The sequence below is a fragment of the Dermacentor andersoni genome, chromosome 7, assembly GCF_023375885.2.
Source record: "Dermacentor andersoni chromosome 7, qqDerAnde1_hic_scaffold, whole genome shotgun sequence".
Classification (NCBI taxonomy): Eukaryota; Metazoa; Arthropoda; class Arachnida; order Ixodida; family Ixodidae; genus Dermacentor; species Dermacentor andersoni.
In genome coordinates, this window is record NC_092820.1 from 134699414 (window position 1) to 134726982 (window position 27569).

The 27569-nt window shown below is 45.7% G+C and overlaps 1 protein-coding gene across 1 annotated transcript; it reads left to right on the forward strand.

The window, feature by feature from the left end:
- The first annotated feature begins 1890 nt into the window (after window positions 1–1890).
- LOC126533784 (sulfotransferase ssu-1-like) lies at window positions 1891–26792 on the forward strand. Its single transcript, XM_055071992.2, has 3 exons — window positions 1891–2172; window positions 20801–21007; window positions 25496–26792. Exons 2-3 carry the CDS (start codon window positions 20813–20815, stop codon window positions 26237–26239), a joined length of 939 nt encoding a protein of 312 aa, XP_054927967.1. The 5' UTR covers window positions 1891–2172; window positions 20801–20812; the 3' UTR covers window positions 26240–26792.
- Window positions 26793–27569: the final 777 nt, after the last annotated feature.

Genomic DNA, 27569 nt, shown 5'->3' on the forward strand with positions numbered 1-27569 from the left:
GAACTAACCAAGAGGCTCGCAGGTCCCAATGTGAAGCCGGAATTCCTGTCAATTGAAAGCTCAGGGACATTGAATGTGGCAAATCATGGTGCTTCCTTTAGGTTGTTCTCATTCTGCTCTTCGAAGTTTAGCGTTAATTCGTGGTTCGTTTGGTCCCATGCACTCTCAATCGTCAATTAATTGTCATTCAACCCGCAAAATCTAGCATTGCAAGATTTTATTGTTTTTACATCACGGATTCGGCATAGCTAGCTTTGAACATGATCATTAGACACATGTTTGTCTCTCAGTGCGCCAGCAGTTATACAAATCAGAAATGCTTGACGTAGGCCTTTCGAAAAAAGTAGGTTGCTGTATGCGAGATGGACGACCTTCCTCTCACGGCCTCGTTCAGCTATGGGTAAGCTAACAAACAGCAATGATTGATTAAGAAAAAGTTGGCGGCTACGACAGGCAGCACCTGCTGAAGTGTGCCTGCTTTATTTCCTCTTCTAGGGCGACGGACGCCATCACGTGTGGTTGAAACGAGTTTCGTGGAGAGGCACATTTGCAGGATTTCACATATCGGCTGTTGCAGATGGCCCAATTCAATCACCAAATTCATCAACTATATGCTAACAACATTTCAATAGTCATTTTTATGAGGGATAGCGCCGTTACGCTTAAATCTGGTTCAAGGAAGGGATGTATGTCGTGCCGCACAGACACCTTGAGCTGGTGCCATTCAAGCAGCACATCACATAGTTGGCGACACAGCACACAATACCTGCCTCTGGAGGCGATCCTGGTATTTCCAGTAGATGGTGATGAGCGTCGAAGTCACTTAGGATTAATGTCAACAAGTGTGTGAAGATGATGGGACAAGAAAAGATGTGTGAGAGACAAGGAAATATAATATAAAGTTAGATTCCATATGACGCGAAGCTTTTCTCGTTTGACGTGGTAGCAGCAGTAGCGCATTACACACGCGCAGCCTAGTCCCTTGTAGCTGTTGAATGTTTGTGTCACGAAGACGAAGGTGATGTTGCAAGTACGACACTTACATAAATGCATTTATCGATATCACTCGTTTGACACAGCGAAATATAGAGACCCAGTTCTACAAGTTTTTTTGTTCGGCAAGCGACGCTACTAACGTACTTTCACACAACAAACGCCTGGGGGGAGGTAGACAGTAGGCAAAGATAGCTTCGCTTCACAAGTCCGCAGACAACAATGATGGAAACTGTGAGTCCTATTCCAATCGTCACATTTGCATATGGTAAATGGCAACTACACCCCCTCCTCCTTCACACACACACACAGGCAGAAAATAAAATAAAGTGGTAAGCACACTGTTCTCTACGCTAATACCAGCTGAAGGAATGGATGTTTGTGGCTCTTTATTCTGCCGCAAATGGCCCTTCACGCAGAAAATTGACTAGCACTTTCCTGTTACTGTACTGCGACCCGGCTAGAAGAATGCACAGGAAGCGTTGTTTATCCGAAAGAAAAATAAAACTCATTCAAGCTATGTCTAAGCTCTGTCTAACTAAGCAAAGAAGCAGGCCTTGGGAGCTGTCCGCCACGCAGACGCATTCTATCGCAATATGAGAGCCCATTGTGAGCGGTATATTATCACTTTTTTATTTGGAGAGCTCCCTTAAGTGGTAAACAAAGTGTGCACAGACCCACGGCAGACATCAAGGAAAGGCACTAGTGGCTGTGCATTGGCAAAGCGTTTGGAGACGCTATCTACTTCGAAAGAAAGAGACGGTAAGTGCAGTTTGTACCTTCATAAACCCAGCATCAGATTCGGCTATTCGGTGTATCGCCCATCTCTCTACTGGTTTTTTAGCCATGCGTTTCGTCCAGACGCATTCGCTGTAGCCTAAAAGAGGCACCGTATAAGCGCTTTCAGAGCATAAAGCAAGGTCGCTTCCAAGGTCGCCTACTCTACGCGCGGCTCAGAGCCCTATTGTTCTGACGGGCCATCTCGCCACTTTGAGGATTTGTCCTTACAGCTAAAGTATCTGCCAATGCACCCTCCTCACATCCGACGCCTCAGCCTTGAGCGGCGCATCACTATCAGTTCAGCCTCATTCGGAAAGACTTCTCCGATTCCTGTGGCAGGCAGACGAGACCGCAAGCTGTTTAGTGTACCTCCGTTCATACGCGACTCGTGAATTCCCGGTAAGCACTGAAAGTTTTTCTTTTTCTCATTTTCCTTTTTTTTCCACAATACCTTGGAGGACTGTTCAAAATCGCCAAAAATATATTGTGTACCTAGCCGCGTTCATGGCCGCATGCTGTACGGGAGACTCCAAAACTACGATATTAGAACCATTGAGAAATACTGTATTGTGCAACCTGCCGTGATCAGCAAACCACGTATACCGCGGATAATTCAAGCATGTTTTCAGGCACGTAGGATTGTCTGCGCTGGAATTCTCCGACATAAGGTGGCCAGCCGGCAGAGTTATCGGATTCAGCTAGCTTGGGTGGTTGGTTGCCACAGTCACAAGCTCGAATCCTCGCACTTTTATTTATGAAAGTGGGAAACTAGAATTCATCTCCCCCAGCCCACTATATTTACAGGCTTGGAGTGGCGCCTGACACCGGCGAAAGCGCCGAGAGCAAGTGGGGCTATACTAATCCAGGTACAACCAAATTAGAAAGACCAATTAAGCTTCAATAAGGCATTTCCTTACCAGAACAGGAATTGGCCGCCGTGGTGCAGTATTAGGCCACTCCCTTGCAAATGACTCATTTGATTAGCCAGTTGCTCTCAGTCCCCAGCACCTGCGGAGCCCCTGACCAAAGCGGTGGTCAAACCTGTAACGCAGCAGAGGGTGCTAAGAATCTCTGGATCCAGGCAGGCCGCTAATGGAAACTAAGGCTTGCTACGTGTAACACCCAAACCTCTCAAGTGAAGCTAGCCTCGCAGAACTCTTTGATCAAGCATCAGGCATTGTTTGGGATATCATTGGCCTTAGTGAGGTTAAAAGAACTAGTGAGGCTTATAGAGTGCTGACAAATGGCCACGTCCTCTGCTATAGAGGACTACCAGAAAAGAAAAGTTTGGAGTAGGATTCTTAATCCATAAGGACATAGCGGTCAACATTGACGAATTATACAGCAATAAAGATAGGGTGGCAGTAGTCGTAATAAAGCTGAATAGTATATGTAGAATAAAGGTAGTACAAACCTACGCTCCAACCTTCAGTCACGATGATGAAGAAATAGAACAGTTTTATGAAGATGTTGAACTAGCGATGTGAAAAGTGCAAAGTCAGTATACAGTAGTCATGGGCAACTTCAATGCAAAAGAGGGGGAAAAGAAGTTAGGTGAACAAGTAATTGGCAACTACGGCGTGGATTCTAGGAGCACTCGAGGAGAGATGCATGTAGAATTCGCGGACAGGAATAAGCTGAGAATACTGAACACTTTCTTCAGGAAGCGTTGGAACAAAAAGTGGACCTGGAAAAGCCCTAATGGTGAAACAAGGAATGAAATTCATTTCATACTTTCTGCCGATCCCAGGTAGAGTAAGGTGCAGTGATTACAGTTTAGTGAGGGCTAGGATTTACCTCAACCTGAAGAGCGAAAGAGTAAGGAAGGAAAAAGTGGAGAAGGAAGGCAGGGAGGTTAACCAGTTTTGCCTAACCGGTTTGCTACCCTACACATGGGAGCGGGATGGGGGGGATGAAAGATGGGGAGAAGAGATAGAGGGCACATAACACGGCACACACATCGTTGGTTACAGTCTGTCACTCTTGTGCGGTACGTGACATCACTGTCACAGCCGCTTGTCCAAGCCCGTATCCTTCATAAACCGAAGTAGTTCCTTCGTCGCCTTCAGCTGCGATGTCTTCAGTCGGCGATATGTGAAAATGGTTGCAACTGACAATGGTCTATTGTCAAGGTGCGCTAGAACGGACGCCATGGACTGTCTCTGAACATTATATTCAGGACAGTCGCACAGAATGTGTTCCAGCGTCTCCTCGCGAAGACAGGCATTGCAGAGAGCGTTGTCGGCCATTCCAATGCGAAATGAGTAAGATTTCGTGAAGGCCACCCCTAGCCATAAGCGATAAAGCAGGGTGGCCTCACTTCGGCGGAGTCCGGTTGGCATACATAGATGCATAGCGAAAGAGTAAAATTGGTCAAGAAGAAACAGGCCAACCTAGACGCAGTAAGAGTAAACGCAGACCAATTCAGGTTGGCACTTGCAGACAAATATGCAGCTTTAGAACAGCAAGATGAAGATGACATACAGGCAATGAATGAAACCGCAACTAGGCTAGATCAAGAAGCAGCAATTGAAGTGGGAGGCGAGACACCAAAGCAACTAGTAGGCAAGCTCTTCCAACTAAGAAAGGACCTAATAAAGAAAGAACAAAGAATGAAAGCGTCCAACTCAAGAGATCATGTGGAATTCACAGAAGTGTCAAAACTAATCAAGAAGAAAAAAAGAAGGGATGATCGAAATTATAACGTGAGAGAGAATGTGGAAGCAGTAAAAAAATAGATGCAGCCTGAAAGCAGCGAGAAGAAAACTAGGCATCAGAAAAATCCAGATGCATGCACTGAAAGATAGGCGGGGTAATATCAACAGCAACCTCGAAGATATACTAAAAACAGCGGAATAATTCTATACTGATTTTTACAGTACCCACAAGCAGCCACAATACCTCCATTCGAAGTAGTAATGAAAAAGTTACAGAGGCTCCTTCTACGACTAGTGATGAAGTTAGAACGGCCTTGTAAGGCATGAAACGGGGGAAAGCGGCAGCAGAAGATGGACTACCAGTGGATTTAATCAAAGATGGTGGAGACCCAATGCTTGAGAAACTAGTGGCCCTTTATACGAACTGTCTAATGGCTTCAAGGTTGCCAGAGAACTGGAAGAATGGCAACATTATACTAATCCACAAAAAGGGAGACGTTAAGGAACTGAAAAATTATAGGCCCATTCGGTTACACCGAATATTATATAAAACATTCGCCAAGGTAATCTCCAATAGAATAAGCGCAACACTGGACTTTAGTTATTCAAGGCAACAGACAGGTTTCAGGAAGGGTTACTCCACAATAAATCACATTCATATCATCAATCAAGTAATTGAGAAACCTGTAGAGTACAATCAGAAATCTGCAGAATATATGGCTTTCATAGATGTTGAAAAAGCATTTAGGTCGAGATACCAGCAGTCATAGAGGCATTACGTAATCAAGGAGTACAGGACGCTTACATAAATATCTTGGAAAGTATCTACAGAGATTCCACAGCTACCTTAATTCTCCACAAGAAATGTAGGAATATACCTCTAAAGAAAGGGGTCAGACAAGGAGACACAATCTCTGCAATGCTATTCACTGCGCGCTTGGAAGAATTATTCAAGCTATTAAACGGGGAAGGCTGAGGAGTAAGGATCAACGGCGAATATTTCAGCAGCCTTTGATTTGCAGATGGCATTGTCCTGCTGAATAATTCTGGGGATGAGTTGCAACAATTGATTGAGGACCTTAACAGAGAGAATGTAAGAACAGGATTGACGATTAAGACGCAGCAGACAAATATAATGATCAGTAGCCGGCCAAGGGAACCAGAGTTCAGGATCGGTGGTCAGCCTCTAGAGTCTGTGAAGGAGTACATTAACGTAGGTCGACTACTCACAGGGGACCCTGTTCATGAGATGCAAACTTACAGAAGAATAAACATAGGTTGGATCGCGTACGACTGACATCGTGAGCTCCTGACTGGGAGCTTACCGTTATCATTGAAAAGGAAAGTATACAATCAGTGACATATGGGGCAGAGAGTTGGAGACTGACAAAGGAGCTTGAGAACAATTTAAGGACAGCGCAAAGAGCGATGGAACGAAAAATGCTAGGCATAACTTTAAGAGACAGAAAGAGCGGTGTGGATCAGAGAAGAAGCAGGGATAACCGATAGTCTAATTGACATTAAGAGAAAGAAATGGATCTGCGCAGGTCACCTGATGCGTAGGTTAGATAACCGGTGGACCATTAGGGTTACAGAATGGGTGCCAACAGAAGAAAACGCAGTAGTGGACAGCAACAGACTAAGTGGGGTGAATAAATTAAGAAATCCGCAGGCGCTAGCTGGAATCGGTTGGCACAGGACAGGGGTAATTAGAGATTACAGGGAGAGGCATTCGTCCTGCAGTGGACATAAATAGGCTGATGATGATGAGGATGACGTGCTGAGTCTTGAAAGAAAAAAAATTGCCAAGCGACAACCGAAGACCCCCGACGCACTCTTCACGTTGATCTCTCTACAGCAGTCCACGCATAAGAGAACAAAACTTTTGAACGAACAGTTTGTTCAACAAGGGACAATTATGCTTTTCCTAGCTGGGCCTCATTGTAATTCAGGCCATCTCTCAACTTCGGACTCATAATATATATATATATTTATATATATATATATATATATATATGGCGTTATTGATCGTTATTGCGCCGCGCAACTGCGGATGCGTCATCGCTTGGCTAAAATAAAGCCCCCGGACTTCTTATTGGCCCCTGCCTTTCGCCCGTGCAACGTGGGCTGAAACACGCCAGCAAGAACGAAGCGCCTGTCCTATGGTGAAGTATCTTCAAGCAACTCCCTTCTAGTAGAACGTCACCACCCGCCTTGACCTGTTACTGTCAAAGCTGGACCGGCCAGTCCGCATCGCCAAAGTCAATCAGGGACGGACTGGTCCGTTGTTAGGAGAGAGAGACGCCAGCAGTCGATCTTGTTAGTCTGGTGAACCCAGACTGTTATTTGTAAGCTAAGGGCAAACCGTTTCTCAGCTATATGTTATCGATTTGCCAATTCTCTGATACATGCAAATTGCGTGCAAGAAGTGATTTTCCTTCGTGAACTCAGATACTCCGCTTCCTTTGTCCTCCCAAAGCGAAACTTGCAGCAGCCCAATTGATAGCCTGATAATGAAAGGTGCTAGTAAGTAGGGTTTTTTTAAATGTTCTACATGTATTTTTCACAGAAATTCACAATAACGTGATGCAAAAATCGAGACGATTACAGCTTGTGTGAGACACAATGAGCATCCCATAAGATAGAAGGTCGCCTAAAATGCAAACAAAGACAACTGCACGCGTCGCGTTTAGTTGTACATTATATTTAATTAACCTCTGCACGATACGTTCGCATCACATAGATTTCACCACGCACGTCGCATGCTCAAAATGAGTGATTGCGAAAGGATTTAACTTTAAAGGAAAGTGGGTACGACACCGTTTAGGACATGGAGTGCTCTCCCGTGATCAGGTTTCAGGTGTCCTTTCTGTCTGTGCCTGCTGCCCTGTGCCTAACGGATCCGTTTATCTCGAGGAAACTAGCGGAAGATTTAAAGATTTGGACAAAACCACCGCTTTTGGACGGTGCTCACTTCCTGTGCTGGCAACCAGGATCGTCAAAACCAACACGAGACGTTCATTTGAAGGATAGCCAGCCATTTGTGCGCACACGCTGGGAAGAGCGGGCGCGAGAGAGAAAATATGGGGGGCTTTTGCACTTTTTGCGGCTTTTGCTCCTTGAGTATATGACTCTGCCTAGGCACTACGTCGGAGGTTTGTTTGCGCGGGTTGTATGCATTTGTGCCTAAGTCGGCCGTGATTGCTCAGTAGGGTCGAGTTTATTTGCGCTCGGACGCTGGGTGCCAGCGCGGTGAAATATGTGAAGCAGCGGGCAATGACGCCCCATTTGGCGACCGCTGTATCGGAGATACTGTCTCGCATCTGCGGCACTCGTGCTAAGTCAGTCGTGCCGGACCACTGCTTTCTTGAGCCTTACGGCAATGTACCTTGGAAATAACATCACAGATGTTTTCGTGGGAGCACTAGTGACCATAGTAGAGGTCGAGCCGCATATATTGGAAAAGTAGAAGTCAGACCACCTTAGCAACAGCGTTTGAACGCAAGTGGCTGAAAGTCCGCGGGTGATGCTCGACGCCCCTGCAGCCGCTATGAAAATACGTCGTGCTATCCTAACGCCTCTTACGCTAACCTAACCAAACCTAACGTTAACCTAAATAAACGTGGCCGAGACGAAAAGACAATAATCCTCACGATGTAACCGCTGTGAGAACACGCCGCGTCACGCTAACGCCTTTTACGCTAACCTAACCTGACCTAACGTTAACCTAACCTAACGTGGCCGAGACGCAATGACGAAAATCCGCACGGCGTAACCACCGTGAGAACACACCGCGCGACCCTAACACCTTTCACGTTAACGTAACATAATGTAAGGTAACGTGAACCTAAGCTAACCTAACCTAACGTGGGCGAGATGCAAAGTCGGTAATCCTCATGGTGTGACATCAGGCAGTGCCGTTCAACCGCGGTTGCTAAGGCGCTGTGCGTTTGTTTCACTTAAAGGGGACCACTCAAAAATACACCTGAAAAGTGGCGGACAGCAGCATACGAATAGCCTGCCAAAAGCGAAGATACTGCCCCAGGAAAGCAGGCCGGGCCTCTACTACGGCCCCTACTGCACCCCGAAAATATGTGTAATGTTTTCTTTTTTTTGATGTAGAGCGCCGTAACTGGCAAGAAAGGTTTGATCCGGCGTGACTGATTCAGGACCAGCGCCGCAGGCGCGAGAATGTCTGTCCGACGCACCTTCAGACAGAGCGATCATCAAATGGCGCGTCCGTCACCACAGTGGCCCACCGCTCGGGCAGCCAGCGTGGGAGCGTAAACAGCCTCAACCCCACTCCGCAATGCCGGCATGTCTAAAAGACAAACGCATACAACAATCACTAAGAAACCTCCTCCGTAGTGCCTAGGCAGACAACGTAATCTAAAAACGTTGTAGGAGGAGTCATATATTCACGGAGGAAAAGCCACCCGGTTTTCTCTTTTGCGCCCGCCCTTACTCCCACCTGCGTACAAACGGCTGGCGATCCCTCAAATGAACGTCTAGTGTTTCTACTCGGTGGCGGCGCACGGCCATGTTGCGTTAACTGCGCCGGCGGCGTGTAAACCGAAACCAAAAATTTAAAAGGCCGTTTCGCTACATCCGTCTCTTCTGAACTCGCTAAAATTCTGGCCTTTTCATACCAAAGGCTGAGAGGAACGAATACAGAGGGGTGTTGGAAGTGAGAGAAATACAAAACATTTTGTAGGGCTTTTTCTCTTCAGCCGATATATTAAAAAAGATGGGCACACATATGTGCACACACATGTTGAGTGTGTGTCTATATTGCTTTCCCCATGTATATGCAGAGCCTTGCTTTTCGTCGTAGTCGCAGTGGTTTTCTTCTTTTGCTATGCCTCGGTTTGTATGATATTTTTTCATTGTGCAAAGAGCGAGCGAATTCGTCTAGAATTGCTAAGCCAGCATCGATGCCCGTGATGCTCTCTAGATAGGTTAACTTTGCTTCCACTTGTTCTGAATGAGATTGTGTTTATACAAGACGCTTTATGTAAAAAGTAAAAAAAGGACCTTTTCTATCACCAATTTTTGCTGGTATCAGACTTTAAGCTGTCAACCAATCAGCAGATGTTTTAACGCACCTTCCTCACTGAACAGTAGGTAAGATCACTTCTGAATATTATTCACCATCTGCTTATGTAACTTTTCTTATAACATCCTTTTTTCTTAAGAAAAAAGAATCAAAATTCTTTTTTTTCTGCACCAAGTCAACATTTTATGTTCAGCTGCGGCAGCTGAAAAAGAAATAGCAGCTGCTATGACGCGGTCGAAAACAAATTTGCTCAATTTGTTAACTCGTCATCAGCAGGTTGAATGAACGACGTGTGGATTAGTAGAAATGCAGCCACTGCTTGGATGCACAAATATTTCCGAAAGTTCTTTTAAGTTCTTTTTTAACCTGCACGTCTAAACTGCTTTCTATTTCATTGCAGCTAGCGGTCTCAGTTACATTCATTTTTTTATATGAATGTTACGAAGGAACAGCACCATGCAGTAGACACGCAAAAATATTATTTTACATGCAGGAATATGAAAAAAAACTCTTTCAAATGCAACGGCCGTAATAATGCAGAAACTTCCAACCGGCATCTTAAACGCATCGGGGCCAGAAATTAATACCTTGCCGCAAGTTGCACCTCTCGCGTTGATGCCGGTATCAGACATATCGCCGATTCTAGCCACATCTACAGTGTCCACGACCTTCAAGCCTTGATTCCGGAATTCCGCAGCCAATGTTTCTTCTCGTTGCGACATATTGTGCTTTTGAAGGAGAAGTTTCGGAATCTCACGTTGCGCTCACATAATTGTGACGACACGCATGCGCAGACGCATCGAGAACACAGTTACGTTCGTTTGCATTGTTTTATTCATTGCTCCCCTCCTTACATAATTCTATGATTGGCGGCGGCGGCATGCCGACGTCTCCAGGTGCACCACTACGGACAGCATTAGCTGCGCCTCGTTTAAGCGACCATCCGCTACGCCGGGGCACGACCCCGTTTCAGGCATCGGATGCTCTCCCGTGCGGATGTTTCGGGTGTCTCTTCTTCTGGCTGCGACTGCACCCTGTGCGCAACAGATCCGTTTCTCTGAAGGGAACTAACGGAGCGTTCCATGAATTGGACGTAACCGCCGCTATTGGATAGTGCTTACTTCCTCTGGTGGCAACCCAGATTTACAAAACCAATTGCTTCAACTGACAGCACTAGCTGCGTCGAAATCAGGCGCCCGTCCGCATCTGCCGCGCAGGGGCATGATCCCACTTCAGAAGTGGAGGGCTCACCCGTGCTCTGGTTTCAGGTTGGTTACTTGAATTGCGTTTCTTGTCTGAAAAGTTGGTGTCGTGCTCCGGTGAGCTGCTGCCCTTACTGAAGCATTGCCAAAATCTTTATTTATGCATACTTCAGCTGTGCGTAATTCTATTCTGTGCGTAAGTCTACTCTATGTGTTGGAGAACGTGCTCGCCACTTTGCGACCTATTGAATCCGGCCCGCACCAGATTCGCAATGACCTGCGCACACTAGAAAATTGGCAGGCGTCAACTGATGTCGAGGTAGAGCAATTCTCGAGTAGCCTTCGGGCTGGTAAAATAAATATTGTGTCAGCGAAAAGCTCCGTCACTGATACATCGCCGGCATCACTGCACATAGATAATGGCATTTCCACCCAGGTAAAAACAATTGAATCGAAAATCCACAGAAAACGGACGCTTTCGGCGTCTGTTTTAAAAATTACTTCACGGCCGTATTTATAAAGGAAGACCATTCGGGAGTACCAACACCCATCGAACTCAACTAGCCATACGTGGTCCCAAATCAATGTTGCAACCATTGGTATTGCTAGGTTGATTAGTAATCTCAAGATGCCAACTTCTTCCGGCATGGATGATATGAACTCGTAAATCTTTAAATGTGCACTACGTAACTTGTAGCACCGTCCTTTCTCGCTTGTTTCAACAGTCCCACTCAACATGGGAAATTTTTTGTCACTGGAAGGTGGGTAAGGTTATATCGTTTGGAAGTGCGGTGATACGCGCGCTATTAAGGATTACCGCCGAATATCACTAAACACTGTTCCCGGTAAGCTACTAGAACACATGATCTTTCCAAACGTAGCATATCACTTGGAAATTAACTTCTTTTTTGAATATGAGCATGGCTTTAGAAAAGAACTATCATGTGAAACCCAGCTAGTCGAATTTAGTGCATATATTTGTGTAAGCATGCATACGCGCCTGCACGCAGATTCAATTTTCATTCATTTTGCTAAGGCTTTAGGTCACATTGCTCATTGCCATCTGATAGCTAAACTTTCCTGCTTAAATATCGATTATCTAACACTATCTTGAATCAGACTTATTTTTTGCGATTCCGTAAGCAATTCAGGGTCCTCTATAACTACCTTTCAGGTATTAGTGAAGTAACATCTTGCGCATCACAAGAAAGCGTACTGAGAACATTATTTTATCTGATCCATATTAACGGCTGTTTTGTTGTTGCCATCGGCCTGCGCAATTTGTTGTAGCGCCACGAGGTGGTGATTTCACAACTATTGAAATAAACGCTCTGCAGACCGGTTAGGCCAGTCATCATTCGCACCGAACTTCGTGGGTACGCCATCTGGTCAGAACGTGACAACTGGTGACGAGAAATAAAATTGGTGATTTGGGCGTGGCAGAAAGCGCCCGTGCCACTGGATTCAACAAGAATCTCGTCCGTGGGCAGTCGGGATGCTTTCGACGCTAGCGCAAGTGAGTGGCTGGAGTATCACGGGCGGGTTTTGCTTTAGTTCACTGCGAACGATGTGGCCGAGGATAAAAGGAAGGCGGTATTTCTGACAATCTGTGGTGGAGCAACGCACTCGCTGCTTCTGAATGTATACTATCGCCTACAAAGCCTAGTGATGCGACACTCGCTCCTATCTTCGTGGCCTTCGGCACACACTTCGAAGCCCGATGTTTCTGAAGTAGTCGCAAGCTTGAAGTTTTTTTCAAGGAAAGGCAGGAAGATGAAGCCGTCAGTAACTACGTAGCTGCACTAAACAAGCTTGTAGATGATTGCACCTTTGGCGCAGTGCGTGAACGGATGTTGCGCGATGAGGTTGTCTGTGGAATGAATGACACCGGAATGCAGACCCACCTTTCGGAAAGCGCAGAATTGTACCTGGAAACTGCCAAAAAAGAAAGAACATGTGATGGCGATAGAAGCCGCAAGAAAAGATTCCCATATTATGCGCCTCATCCATGTCTACGGATTTGGTACAGTTGTCAAGCTTCGTGAAACGGCCAACAAGGGAGGTGACGAAACAAAGGTGCGCCCGGTGCAATGGGAAACACCAGACGGGAGCAGGTTTCGTTGCCGCTGCTGGCAACGAAACCTGCTTCAAGTGCGGTCAGCAGGGCCATCTCGAAGGGGTATGCAAAGCACCTGCAACCAACGGAAGGAATGAGACAGGATCAGACTGCGTGCACAACATGAATAACCTTCCAGAAACAGAGCCTAGACAAGGCGAGGAAAACACCTTGTGGTCTCTTCGTGCTGCCGGACCGTAACCAATGAAAATTGAAGCTCTTGTGAGCAGCGTGCCGCTAGTCATGGAACTGGACATCGGGAGCAGTGTTTCGTTAATAAGCGACACGAAACTTAACGTCCTTTTTCCAGGGGAGCTGTTGGAACATAATGACGTGCGGCTCAAAAGCTATTCTGGGGAGCCGTTGGCCGTGTTGGAAAAGATGACGGCCACAATGAAGGCGGGCTTGTGGGAGGCAACGTTGCCGTTGTTAGTTGTGGGCGAAACGTGCCCGACATTTTTCGGAAGGGACTGTATGGAAGCGTTCGTTATTACGATATCGAAACCGTTAGAGGTGAAAACAATCGGCGCTCTTGCTAGCTTGGTGGAACAATTTAGCGACGTTTTATTTTTTCAGATAGCTTTGGCACGATGGAGGGGGTGCTGGCCAGGATTACGCTGCAAGAGGAAGCAAGGACAAAATTCTACAAAGTGCGACCCGTGCCGTTTGTACTTGGTGTCTTGTATGTCGAATAGTTGCAGTGGAAGACACTATGCGCCCTGTAAAGACGTCAAAATGGGCTGTGCCAGTGGTTCCAATGGTAAAGCAAGATGGTAGACTACGCGTGTGTGGTGATGTTAAAGTCACTATCAACGCAGTGACAGTCACTGAAAGTTACCCCCTTCCCTAAGTCGAAGAACCGTTCGCCAAACAGAAGGAAGTGGCGGAAGAAAGTTTGCAAAACTTGACTTAAAGAACACCTACCAACAGATAAGGCTGGATGCCCAGTCGCAGGAGCTGGTGAAACACCGTGAAAGGATTGTTTCAATTCAGAAGGCTTCCGTTCGGTGTCGGTTACCGCCTGCGTTGTACCAGCGGGAAATGCACAACTTGCTTAGGCGACCTCTCGCACGTCGCTGTCTACTACGACGATATAATTGTCACGGGAAGCAACGACGAGGACACTAGAGAAACGTGAGTCAATTCTCAAGCCCCTACAAGATGACAGTTTTCGCCTGAAGATAGCGAAGTCTGAATTCATGAAAGCAAAAGGATAGAAAGTTGGGCGAGTTGGTACGGTAACATTATCTTGGATTGTAGCCACAAGTGACACAGACTAGAAACAGACAGGACAAGTGCTAACTCTCAACTAAATTTTTATTGAAACGAAGAACATATGTATAGGTGATTGCAAAAAACGGCAGCATAAGAACATGGCAAGGTATGAAGACATTAATTAAACTTATCAGATGTAGGGAAGTAAAAAAAAGGAAACAACAAAAGGACACTACTTCAGATTAGCACACGTGTCGTGAAGATACTGAAATTCGCATTCTAACAGAGACAAAGATGCATGGCTAACGCAAGTCTCTCCAAATCTTTTGACGTGGAATGCCTCGATTATTTCCCGTGTGGTTTGCCATTTGTGTCTTGAACTAATTTTTGTTTCTTTCAAAAAATAACAACTTAAAGAAAGTGAAGAAAACCGCAATTGATTTTCTTGAGAAATTTGGTCTTGAGCGCCTCGCGTCGGGAGTAAAACAATCCAAGGGACTGCACCTCTACATATTTTTTAGTGCTTAGACACATAAGCCGGAAGTTCCTTTTCGAGCAATTATTTCTGAAAAAGGAACGTGAGAGTACATTGTCTCAACATTTTTGCACAATGTGCTATCTTCAGTCCGTCATGAAGACCCCTTCCTGATAACACATTGAGAAGAAATTGTAGCCTTCCTAACCGAAAATAATCCAGGTAAATGTTCGGCGATCAGTGTTGATGTAATAGATCTTTTTATTCGCTTCCGCAAAGGGAACTAATGCGTAGTGTTAAAGAAGCAGTGACGCTCTACAATGATGAGTTCCGGTTTACTCAGGACTGTGGGATACCTGTGGAATCTTTTTTAGAAGTTTTCTTGTTTTACCTAGACAATACCTTTGTAAAATGGGGTAGTGTATGTATGTACAAAAAACGGGAGTTTGCGATAATTCGAAAGTTGCGCCAGTTTTTAGTTATATTTATCTAAGTCGCGTCAATAGAAAGCTACAAAATAATCTTAAAGAATTGGTTGTGCACGCCTTTAGATACGTAGATGACTACCTGTTTTGTTCTCGCGATAACTACACCAAGAAAGCTACGGATATTTTAAAAGTTTTTAGGGAATATGGTGCGGGTCTAGGTTTCACGCTTGAGCTTATCCAGAACAACAAATTACAGTTTTTAGATCTGTGTTTAACGTTCCAGGAGGAGTACGTTTGTTGGAACTATTCGCCTAGGGCAAACCAACGACTGCTTGAATTTTCTTGGCATTCGAAACTTGTTAAACAGGGGATGGCTTACTCAGCTCTTAGGACTGCACTTACTAAGTCATGTCCACACAATATGCAACAAAGTTTTTCACAACAAATGGATAGGCTAGAGAAGGCTAGTTATCCTGGGCATTTATTATCACTAGCCTGCGAAAAGCTCTTAAAATGGGTAAAGAGCCCCGCTTAGAAACAAGAAAAACCGAAAAAAAAGGCTTGCTGTGGTGCCCTATGTACATAGATTATACCACGGTTTACGGAACGTGGCCAATAGATACGACGTCCATACAGTTTTCTCGCCCCCCCCCCCCCTCCCGCAAGTTGTCTATCATGTGCCCTATGATAAATAGGAAACTTGAACAGGGTGGCCAAAAAAGAAAAGATGATTGCGGCGTAAGACATGTGTCCCCTTTTGTGCCTTGCAACGCTGGTGTAGTTTATCAGATTCCACTCAAGTGTGGGAAAACGAAACTTACATTGGACAGAGTGGCCGGCTCATTAATATTATACTAAAAGAATCTAAGCATTCACTTAACAACCCTAATGCCTCATATCTAGCGTCGCATTGTTTCAATTACGGTTGTAAACCTTTGTTTGAAGAGATAAAAATTCTTTCAAGACACAAATGCCAAACCTCACGGGAAATAATCGAGGCATTCCACATCAAAAGATTAGGAGAGACTTGCGTTAGCCATGCATCTTTGTCTCTGTTAGAATGCGAATTTCAGTATCTTAACACGTGTGTTAATCTGAAGTAGTGTCTTCTTGTTGTTTTCTTCTTTTTACTCCCCTACCTCCTGATAAGTTTAACCGATGTCTTCATACCTTGCCATGTTCTTATGCTGCGGTTTTTCACCTATATATATGCTGCAATCACCTATATATATGTTCTTCGTTTCAATGAAAATTTAGTGAGAGTTAGCGCTCGTCCTGTCTGTTTCTAGTCTGTGTCCGTGTCACATCGCGCCCGCTGAGCTTCTCATGGGGCGGAAATTGAAAACGGCGCTGGATTTGATATGGCGTGATTTTCGGACCACAGTGATGTCCCAACAAGAGTCTCCGGGTAAACAGAGGATCGGCAGCAGGCGTACCTACGCCGTCAGGGACGACTGTTCGTGCTTGCAATTTTAGCCCAGGTTCTGTCTGGGTGCCGGCAACGATGGAAGCGGACAAAGGTTTCGCGCTGGTGCTAAGACTACTAGATGACCGCCAGTGGACAAGGCACCACGATCTTGTGCGGGCGGTACCATGGCAGCCTGAGCTGTCATAATATCCTGGGGGACCCCAGACAAACCCTCCGGATGTTCCAAGCGTGGAGCCGACCGTGGCTTTGGATACTGCGGGTGCTGCCGCGGCCGACGCCCTAGCAATGGCCGCCAGTACCACGGCAACTACGGGTGCTTCGTCTGGTGAACTGAATGGCACATGTGTCTCCAGTGATTCGGGTAGTTGTGCCAGTGCCCTGAAGGACCTCCCGAAGCCAGGGGTCTACCCTGACGCCCCGAAGATAGCGGTTCCCCCTCTGACTCCCCTTCGCCGCAGCTCGCGCGTGCGGAAACCAGTTGTGCGATAGGTGCCCCAGTAATCAAGCTGAATTCTGTGCAACGGCATTATGGTGCTTGTTCTGTTTCTTTTGTTCTTTTAGTTTTCTTCGTTTCTTAAAGGACGAAGGAATGTTGTGTTGTTGCCATCGACCAGTGCAATTTGTTGTAGCCCCACGAGGTGGCGCTTTTACAACCATTGAAATAAACGTGCTCCGACCGGTTAGGCCAGTCAGCATTCGCACCGAGCCTCATGGGTAAGCTATCTGGACAAAACATGACAACGACCTGCCATCCGAAATAACTTAATCCATTCGCTTGTTTACAGACGACTACGTGATCCGTTGTTAAATCTGCTCCCCTTCCGATCATGTCGCTCTTCAACGAGCTCTTGACCGTATTATTACTAACTGGTTCTGTTCTGGGCAGATGACCCTCTAGCGCCCACTGATGCCGCTACAGGCGGGCGCTCAAGGTCGACGCCTTTTGTCGGCAATGCAAAAAGATGAGGAAAGTAAAGCTGGCCGACGAGTTCTCGTGGTGCAAGCACTGCACGCGCTAGTGCTTGCGCTAGTGCTAGGCAGTGATTCTGCTGCGAGCATGCGTCAGTGACTTCTAAGAGCCAGCTACGCTGGTGCTCTGGTCCTGGCGCTCCACTGCAACCTCTCGGATCGCGACAACCCTCAACACGCAATTATACAAACTAATCACAGTTTGACTAAAAAATAAATTTTCCACTTCCGTTCACGCGCTTCATAAGAACCCCGTTACACGAACCAACTTGTACACGTACCTCCGCATTATCCTTACACCTAATCTGTCATGCTCTGCGAGCATTGAAAAAGTAACTGCTAAAGCTTCAGGTACGCTCGGTTATCTTACACTTAGCCTTCGCAGTACTCCTGCCCTCACCAGACAAGTCACCTATCAGACATTTGCAAGGCCTGAACTCGAATGGGCGGCCGATATCTACTCACCTCAAAGCTTACCTAATCAAGACTCTCAAGTTAGTTCAGAACCGCACCGCCCGCTTCATTGTTAGAGAATATCACAGCGACTATACCGTGACTAGCATTAGGTCTGTTATCCTTCTCGTATCTTTATTCGAGAAGAACCAAACAAATGCATTGACTGTTTCACAAAATTATCCATGGCATGCCCCCGTTCACCCGGCCTCGCACTCGTCTATCTCGTGCATATCGGCGTCTGCATAATCATCTCAATTTGTAGTCTATCTTTCGTCGAACCAATGCTTTCGATTCATCCGTGTTGTCACGTGCCATTCATCATTGGAATAGGCTACCAAACGACACAGCTGACATTCTTGAACCTGTATCCTTCAGAGAACTCTTACACATATTATTTTGCTAGTTCATCACCACTAACTCAACTGCACACCTAAGTGACCTCAAGCGAACTTGCATGCAGGCTTCTTTTTTTCTTCACTTCTTCCGTTATTTAAATTTGTAAGACTTGTTCTTTTATCCTTATTCGCTATTCTTTCTTCAGGGCGGCTGGCCTATGCACACGGCTTTGACTCAGTCAGGCCCTCCGCGTGCGTGCGCAAGCTCACCACGGCCTCCCTCCCCCATCCCTTCCTCTCCTTGTCTTATCTTTCTATTTCCTCTTTCCCGGCCCCCAGAGTAGGGTAGCCAACCAGGCAGCTTTCTGGTTAACATCGCTGCCTTCTCTCTTTATTTCCTCCTCCTACGCCGCCTTCTTATTCGCTAGTATTTGTATAAATTCATTGAACTCCTTATTGCTATTTCATAATCTCTTTTGTGTCCTTTATAGCGTTATTTCTTTTTATTAAATATTTGTTCCTTCATCTTTACCCGCTATGAATATAATTTTATTGTAGTCATTTTGTTATTGCGATAGCAACTATGTGGACACTCCAGGCGCATTTCTGCCGTCCGCCTCACCGTGAGGTTCCCTATATAAAGTCCAAGTGCGATAAAAGCGTCGTAGAGCGCCGGATACTGTATGTGCGAGTGAAAGTGTGGGAAGGTGAGCCGGCGACCGCGGCTCAGTCTCGCACACGCAACGGAGAAAAGCGGGCACGAAGCGCGCTGCCTTCCGTCGCGCGCAAATCTTCGGGGGAGACTAGAAAGAGGTGTCACGCCTTCTACTCCGGGCGGCCCGGGGCTGCCGCGCCCGCCCGGCCCGTCCGCTCCATATTGAAAGCCATGCGCAAACGGGTACAGAGTCGGCGCTAAGCTGTGCTTTCGCGGAGTGCTTCGCTATGGTGCGAGCGGCCGCAATAAGCTCAATTCGCTTGCTGCTGCTGCTGCCGCGTTTCCTCGCTGCAGCGTTTTGACAGCGTTTTTACAGTTCCCGCGGTGATTGAGTGAAATGTATTCCTGCTTGCTTGTGCGCGCGTGACACCCTGCCTGTTAATTTGGTTAGTATGCCTATGTTTACAAATGTATAGGCCGACAAAACTACTGTCCTTACTTCGTATAGCTGTCCTATTTTTCTAGTGCAATCGATGCTTCGCCTTTCGGGCGAAACTGCTACTTTTCATTTTTTTTGCTAATAACCTGTATCCTCCCCTCATGCAATACTCCTTCGGGAGCCTGGGAGGTAAATGAATGAAGTGCTTCAGTGACACGCCATTAATGAATCTATTCGGATCTAGCATGTTCATGGGCGTTTTTCTTGTTTTGCGTCTCATCGAAGTTTAGCGCTGTTCATGTCTCTAAACGTGCATGCCTTACGTGCACGCCTATTTCTACTGTTGATGGTGACTGCAACAAGGGAGCCATAGCAGTGAACGTTCCTAATAGGTCTGCGGTGTGCTCCAGGGCAACAACGTGTCCTGAGCGACAGCACTCCCTAGCCCTTGCCGATAATCCTGGTTGGGTTTTTTTAAGTTAACAGTCGAAATTAACATTCGTTGGTTCACGAACCTACAAGCGAAGAAAAGGTGTACTTCTACTAGAAGATGACGTGGTTTTGCTTTGCGAAGTCTGAATCTTAGTTTCAAAAACCTCGATAAACAAGTACACTCGTGACGTTCTATGGGCTCTTGCACGTGTCAAACGAGTGCCTCTCCACGCAATGTCAAGTACTTTCTGGCCAAAGAGAGAGAGGGAGAGAGAAAGAAGGAATAAAGGAGGCAGGGATGTTAAACACAATGGTATCTGGTTGGCTACCCTACACTGAGGAAAGAAAAAAGAGAAAGAAGGAAAGGAGGGAAGGAATTCTTGAATAAATACAAATGCGCGGACAGCACCACTCAATCAAGGACGCTCTCAAAAGGCAGGACAATTTAGAATAAAGTAGAATAAGTGTTTTAACTGTCTTAGTAGTGTCTGCACACTCAGTGCTGACCACCTACACTGCAAGAGCACAAAGATGCGAGACACATGCAAGCGAAATAAAAAAGTGCCAGTGCTACGTTTTTCTTCATACTACAGTGCAGGTGAGAATAAGTGACAATTCCCCTATCTTAGAATTCTATCAAACAAAAGACAACACTGAAAGGATACGAGTCTGGTAAGTATTGAAAAGAATTTTCTGCACACTTTGGATACCGCGGCAGAAGGAAACCTGAAATAGCTGTTGTTAGCAATGTTAACGAGGACAGCAAATATTTCCACTGGGCCACTGGCCTGCCTTCTAATTACACTCTTATTTCAGTTTTTGCGGACATTGTTCTTTCGCGTACCAAGTGTGAGACAGCAGACCTTTATTTCCCTTCTAGCCAGCACTAAGCGCAAATACTTTGGGCGCTTTTCAATTGTGAAGGCTAAAGGTCATTGAGCCCACATATATTTGTCAAAAGCAGGTGAAACATTCAAGGTACGAAAGCGACATTTTGCGAGATAGTTGAAATAAAACAGAAAACACTGCTCCCTTTCTTTCTTTTTTAGCCTTGGGTTTTAATGTTTTTATGCTTTGTAGTATAGAAGAAAGACAATGACACTATTTCTGCAGAATCGTCTGGGCAGCGCTCTGTGCTTCAGCGCCAACTTTTCTCAACGCAGGATTTTTCTACCATGGCTCATGACCACGTCTACCGAGATGTTTGTGGACTGCATCTGAGCTACATATTCCAGGAACCAGTCATAAAAGAAGCACTCGCATACAAGCCCAAGCCTGGTGACGTTTTTATCGTGTCATTTCCAAAGTCCGGGAGTACATGGATGCAGCAAATTGTCTATGCGATTTACCACGACGGCTCCAAACCAGAGGTTTGTTTGCGATTAACCTAGAATTAAATTAAGTGTGGCCAGACAATCGCGCGTGCTAATGCTTTTCGAGCCATGACATACCCAGCATGAGCTGGCACTTGTGCCGCGGTCACTAGCATTAGCAACGAAAATATCCGGTCTTGCAGCAAAATCTTTGACATTACTGTTATTTTCCCTGAACCTGTAAGGTCAATATATGTGTACCCCGCTGTATTTTTCAGCAGTCCAATGGCGCTCTGTTTTAGAGCACAGGTCTTAGGCACCCGTTCATGCAGCGAACGTCGGCATCGGCGGTGTTACCGAGCGAACGAGCACAGCGAAAGATGAAAGAGAGAAGGCGAAGCAGGAGATGAAAGACGCGAGTCGCGAACGGTAGAGACCAATGAGAGCGGCGCCTTCAGTGAAGTGAGCGCGGGAAACGTGTCATACGGACTCACTCGACTGCGCGAGGCGTCTTCGTATCTGGTCTGAGCTGGACCGCTCGTTTCGCACTATCGGCATCTCGCATAAGCTCTCGCTTTCGCTCGTTTGGTTTGCTTGGTTTGGTCTCGTTCGCACTTGTTTCAATTGTCATGGTTTGCGATTGTTTTGTAATCGGGGCGATATAACGTGAAACTGTTCCAATATATTTTTATTCCAATCATCTGACGTCAAATTTACGTAACCGCCAACGCAAGCATAGGGCGGTGACCCGTATCGTTGCCTGAATAGCCCAATCAAACGCTCTCTTAGTTTATAGGAGGTCACTTTTTGCGTTTAAAACGACTAACATTGCCCATATTGAGCGGTTGTTCTTATCTAATTGGCGGACAAAAAGCCAGGAGCACGCTCAGGTGGAGAGGGTTTCGATTGGTCCGAGCCAGTGCACTGGATATAGATAACCGGACGAAGAGGATGGTGCCGGCGTCTGCGATTGGTCCGCTTTCCCTCACTCAGCTTGCGGTGGCAGGTAGAAAATTGTGGCGGCATGCAATGGAACGTTTAGAATGCCACTAAAACGGATCCTTACCAAAGAAGAGTTGGCAGCGCGAGGTCGTAAGCGTTTCCACATTGCTCGATAACTTTATACGGCCACGCAAAAAGTTTTGTTACGCGTGAGTAGCCAGTGCCTCAGCGATTGGTGGCAGCCATCTTCTCTTCCTTTCGGAACGGGGCAGTGTCGGGCTATTCATAAAGAAATCCAGTTTAATTGGCCATATTAATGCATCTATAACACGTACACGTCATTTTGACGCAATGAGATTTCGGTGTTTTCTGACGTCGAGTTTCAGACAAGTGATTTGGGTGCAGCCTGAAACCTTTTCACCAATAGCAGAGGATGAATGGCGAGCAAGCGTCGAATCAGAAATAATTATTTTTCTTTTGTTCAGTCGAATCACGCATAATCAGTGTGTACATGTCATATCAGACTGGGAGCTATCCCGGCTTTTGTGACGACGCGTGACAGAAAGGCGAAACGGGGAAGGGGTGGTCCAAAAATCTTTTTGACCGATTGCGGGGGGCTTATTGCAGGGGCTCTATAACGTACAACTATTCCAATATGTTTTATTGTAATCTCCTGATGTTAAATGTGTGTAACCATCGACGCAACCAGAAGGCGCCGACCCGCAGGGTTGTCTGAACAGACCAATCAAACGCTCTCTTCGTTCATAGGAGGTCACTTTTGTTTGCTTGGAAAACGAATAACGTTGCCTACACTGAATGGCTTGTCTTATGTAATTGGCTGTCAAGAGGCGAGGAGCACGCTCAAATGGAGACGAATTCGGTGGGGCCGACCCAGTGCACTGAAAATCGATGACCGGAAGAAGAGGCTGGCGTCGGCGTCTGCGATTGGTCCGCTTTCCCTTGCTTAGCTTGTGGTGGCTGGTCGAAAATTGCGGCGGCATACAACAGAAGTTTAAGAATGCCGCTAAAATGGATCTTCAGCAAGGAAGACTTGCCAGAGTGAGGGCGTAAACGAGCCGAAAGTGCTGTAAAACGTTGCGCTGCCACGCCAAATACTTTACTATACGTAAATAAACCCATGCTCTCCGGCAGGAGCGAGTAGCCAGTGCCTGAGCGATCGGCAGCAGCCATCTTTTATGCCTTTCGGAACGGGGCAGCCTCCAGCTATTCAGAAGAAAATTCAGTTTTGTTCGGCACATTAATACATCTTTAACGTGTACACATTTACGTTGTGAGTTATCGCGGTTTTGTGGCGTTGCGCGACAGGCAGGTGAAGCGGTTGCAACCCGAAAAATTTTGACCAATAGCCGAGGGCTGATGACGAAAAGTTGTCGAATCAGAAATAGCTATTTTTCTTTCGTTCGGTCCAATCAGGCATAATCAGTGTGTAGACGACATATCAGATGGGGAGTTACCGGGGTTTTCGTGACCTCGCGTGCCAAACAGAAGTGGGGGTTGTCGAAGAAAGATTTTGACCAATCGAGGAGGGCTGATTACAGATTTCGATTACAAAAGTTTGGAATAGCTTTATGTTATAGCGCCCCTGGTTGTATGCTCGACAGGAATTGCGTAGTACTTTCTGGAAGCCACGAGGCACCAGCGGTTGCACTGGAGCCATCAAGGAGAGCACAAACATTCGCTTTTGGTTGACGCGTTCTGATTCATCTAATCAAACTGTTGTTGACAAACCTATGATTCTTCTCCTCAGAAGTGTCTTGCAATATTCAAGAGTGACAACCGCACTAGGCCAGCAGAAAAGGAAGCTCAGAATCCCGCAGGGAGACTCAACTGTTAGAATATTTGAATATAGAATTAAAAAGTAGAACTTAAATATAAGTGAACGAAAAGGCAACTTGCCGTGGGTCGGAGTGGAACGAACATAGTTTGCTTGACGCGCGTTAGTTGCTACACACTGTGCTACGGCAACACCTGGCTTAGCGTCGATTTTCTTCGGTGCTTTTGTATGCACGCAGAACATAGCACTGAGTTTGTTAGCCAGCGGCACTCGTGACAATGTCGGCGGATGTGGAAGAGGCTTCCAGCTATGGGCATCAGCTACAACGTGAGTTTGGAGAGTCATGCAGTTGGCCAGTCAGGTCTCGTGCGCTGCCTGACGGCATCAAAATATGACGCTTCCTTTGATTGCAACTAACAAACGTTGAGGCCCTCGGTTTCTCTTATTCTTCTTCCTAAATATTTAAGAATGCGATTAGGCTTATTGCCCTGCTTCAGCGCTACGCAAGAAACGGGATTTGTGGTCAAAAAAAGAAAGAAGAACGGAATAGGCAGCACAAATTCACTCAGAGCAAATGTCCTATTCCTTCCTCTTTTATTTGTGTCTTCTAGCGTAAAGCTTTCAAGAATATATTATTTTACGGAAGGCTCAGCCTCCTATCTTCTGTGAAATATAATTCACATCGAAAACAATTTAAATTCCGTGAAGCTTGTTCTAGTTAGTGGATAGATGCAGTTTAGTGGAAGACCTTAACACAGCCTCATCGCCTCTAACTGTTAGCTGTCTGCGTCACCAGGACAAAGATGGTGTATGTTCGTAGTAGGAAGATCGCTGATGAGAGGTGTAGGCAATATAACATAGAAAAAAGTATACGCTCGAGGATATCACGGTGCCACTTTCTTGCTTTTCTGCGTTTGTGCACATACAGTCTTCGTGAATTTTCTCTTGAATAAAGCGAATCCTCTTTTTCGCTCTTCTCCGGCGTTTGTTTTTTGTCATTGTTTCATCGCAGGGTGTATTTGTGTTTCTATGTATACAACTTTGAGCACTGCCTAGCATTGGGGAGCAAAGCTTCATCGCTTGTAGCGATGAGGCTTCGCTTATATCATGTGATTCTGCTGCTACCTGCCTAACGCAAAAGATTAATAAAGGGAAAAAAGAGCGTCCCAGGCCATGACGAATTTTTCTTAAACTCAGGCTTTTCTTTCGAGGAACCCGTACGGGTTTCCTTTGTAGGATTTGCTACGAACGGGTGGATGTCTGTTTTTCGCTTTATTATTTCTCTCCACCTTGCCGGTTTCCGCAGAACTACTACGTCTAATGCAAACGATGTTCGCGTGGCTTGGATTCCAACATTGCGTTAGTTCGCCATGTATTTATTGTATTTTTTTTTTTTTTTGCTTTGCACGCCCTGTCACAGGCGGCAGTAGACTTGTTGTCTACCAGTGTGTCATTGCAGAGCGCTTTTTAAATTATTCGTAAAATAACGCTGATTTAGTGAAAATGTTAGGTCAAGCAACACTTAATATTTTCTCACTTTAGTTAAGTGATAACTTGCTATGCAGATACAAGATTTCCTATGTTCCAAAATGTTCCCTTCTACTTTTTTTAGCAGACTTGAAGCTGATTTCCCCTATGTGGCCAGTGCTTCATTTGCGCGGATACTCAATTTATACTACACTGAACATTTCCGACAACAGTTAGCGCTAATACATGCAGGTGGCTCTATTTCTGTGGCGCTAGCCTGACATAACAAAAAGAAGACTTCATTTTTCATGTATATAACATTCAACTTGCAATATTCGCAGAATCTTCGAGACTTCATGGAGAAGTCGCCCTTCCTAGAGGCTCAAGGACTCAAAGCCGTCGAGAACATGCCACGGCCTGGTGCAATCAAGACTCATCTGCCGTTTCATCGCGTACCTTACTCTCCGCAAGCGAAGTACATATTCGTGGCACGAAACCCATATGACTGTTGCGTTTCCTTCTACCACCACACCAGAGCGTTTCCAGCGTACCGCTTTGCCGATGGATCATTCGACGAGTTTTTGAGTCTATTTCTACAAGGGAGAGTAGACTACGGCGACTACTTTGACCAGTTACTGTCGTGGTACAATCATGTACACGACGAGAACGTCCTCTTCATAACCTACGAGAAACTTAAAATGGACCCTAGCACTGGAGTTATGAAGATCGCCGACTTCCTGGGAGACAAGTACGGCAACAAACTCCGCAAGCAGCCGGAGGTGTTAGAAAGGATCTTGGACACGATAAGTGTAAAAACCATGATGGGTTTGAATGGTCAGTTTAGAAGGTGGACTGAAGAGGTGGCCGAGATGACCGCCCTTGGGGGCAAGTGCAAGCCTCTCAACGATGAGGCGGCTGATGATTTAATGAAACCGATGACCGGAGACTTTGTGCGGAAGGCCATCGTTGGCGACTGGAAAAATCACTTCAGTGCAGATCAGATAGAGCGAATGAAGGAAAGAATAGCTTTGAAAATACAGGAAAGCACCGTTATGAGCCTCTGGGAGGACGTCGAACTTCCGTGAAACTGAAAGTGTATCAAATTCACCAGCCATTTCTTCTTTTATTATGCTGGTTCCAAACTATCCTAGGTCAGACTGGCGTTTCGGAGAGCCACGCACCTTCGGAAAAATATTTATGTACTGACTCTGACATCACTGCTACATATTTGCAATAATAAAGCGTAAGTTTTTCTTGAGTATTTTGGTGAGACAACTGTACGTTAATGAATGCACTAGCTGCTACATATTTGCAATAATAAAGCGTAAGTTTTTCTTGAGTATTTTGGTGAGACAACTGTACGTTAATGAATGCACTAGAATAGTAATCATTTATGTTACATCAATATAAAATGCCTTCAAAATGCCATATCTGAGTACCTGATAGTGTTTGAGAAACAAAGATTGATTTCACAATATAATGGTCTGTAAGATACCCGATTCCTTGCTGATTTCCATGTTTTCCTTTCTTTTTTCTCTGGCGAATTCCATAGACTCGTGTATCAATATCAATAAAATGTCTTAAACCAGTGATATATTTTCGGCAATAATAATCAATAAATGATTCGTAAACATCGTCTTCCTATTGTTATTATGTTGGTTATTTCGGAAAAAGTGACCAACCCAACGAACAAGCATCGTCTCTTCACTTCAGAGGACCTAAGATTGCCAGAACTTCTGAGCACAACCACTGCACTCTTTTAGGAAAGCCCAGCAGCTGAAAAGTTATCTGGCCAAAGTAAGATACAATAGTGTTAAACGCTGGGCAGAAGTACCGGGGCTTGTTCTTTCAGTCTACATTTGAATCAGTCGTCTACCTAACCTTTGGGATGTCGCTGCTCTCGGCTCCTAATAAAGGTTAGCTACCTCACGTACCTCACGAGTAAGGTGCCTGGTGGTGGTCCCGTGCAGACGATGACCTCTCAGTGAGCGCATATTTCCCCCTCATCTTTTAAGAGGTTCAATACTTACAAGCATTTGTCTCGCAAACCATATTTATTTCAAGGGAATTTTCCACGTCTCAATAATTCCTCTCGTCGTATTCGAGTCCTGATTGCCGTGTTATAGTTTGTACACGAAGCTTTCCCTCAAGCCTAAATACTTTAAGGCAGCTTGTCGGGTGCGTATCATGGCCACGCACGCTTATATCGCCTTCCGTTTCTCTACCACGGTTGCGCTTTAAAACCACAGCGCTGAAATTTTGCTTCAGAGACTTTCCCTTCCTTCCTTCTTTTCCGCCCTTAAACTGACTCTGTTAACGACTACACGCAGAGACAAAGCAACAGCGCGCGCATTAGATCCCATAGATGAGATGAATATTTACAATTATTATTAGGGTTAATTATATTCGAGTGCT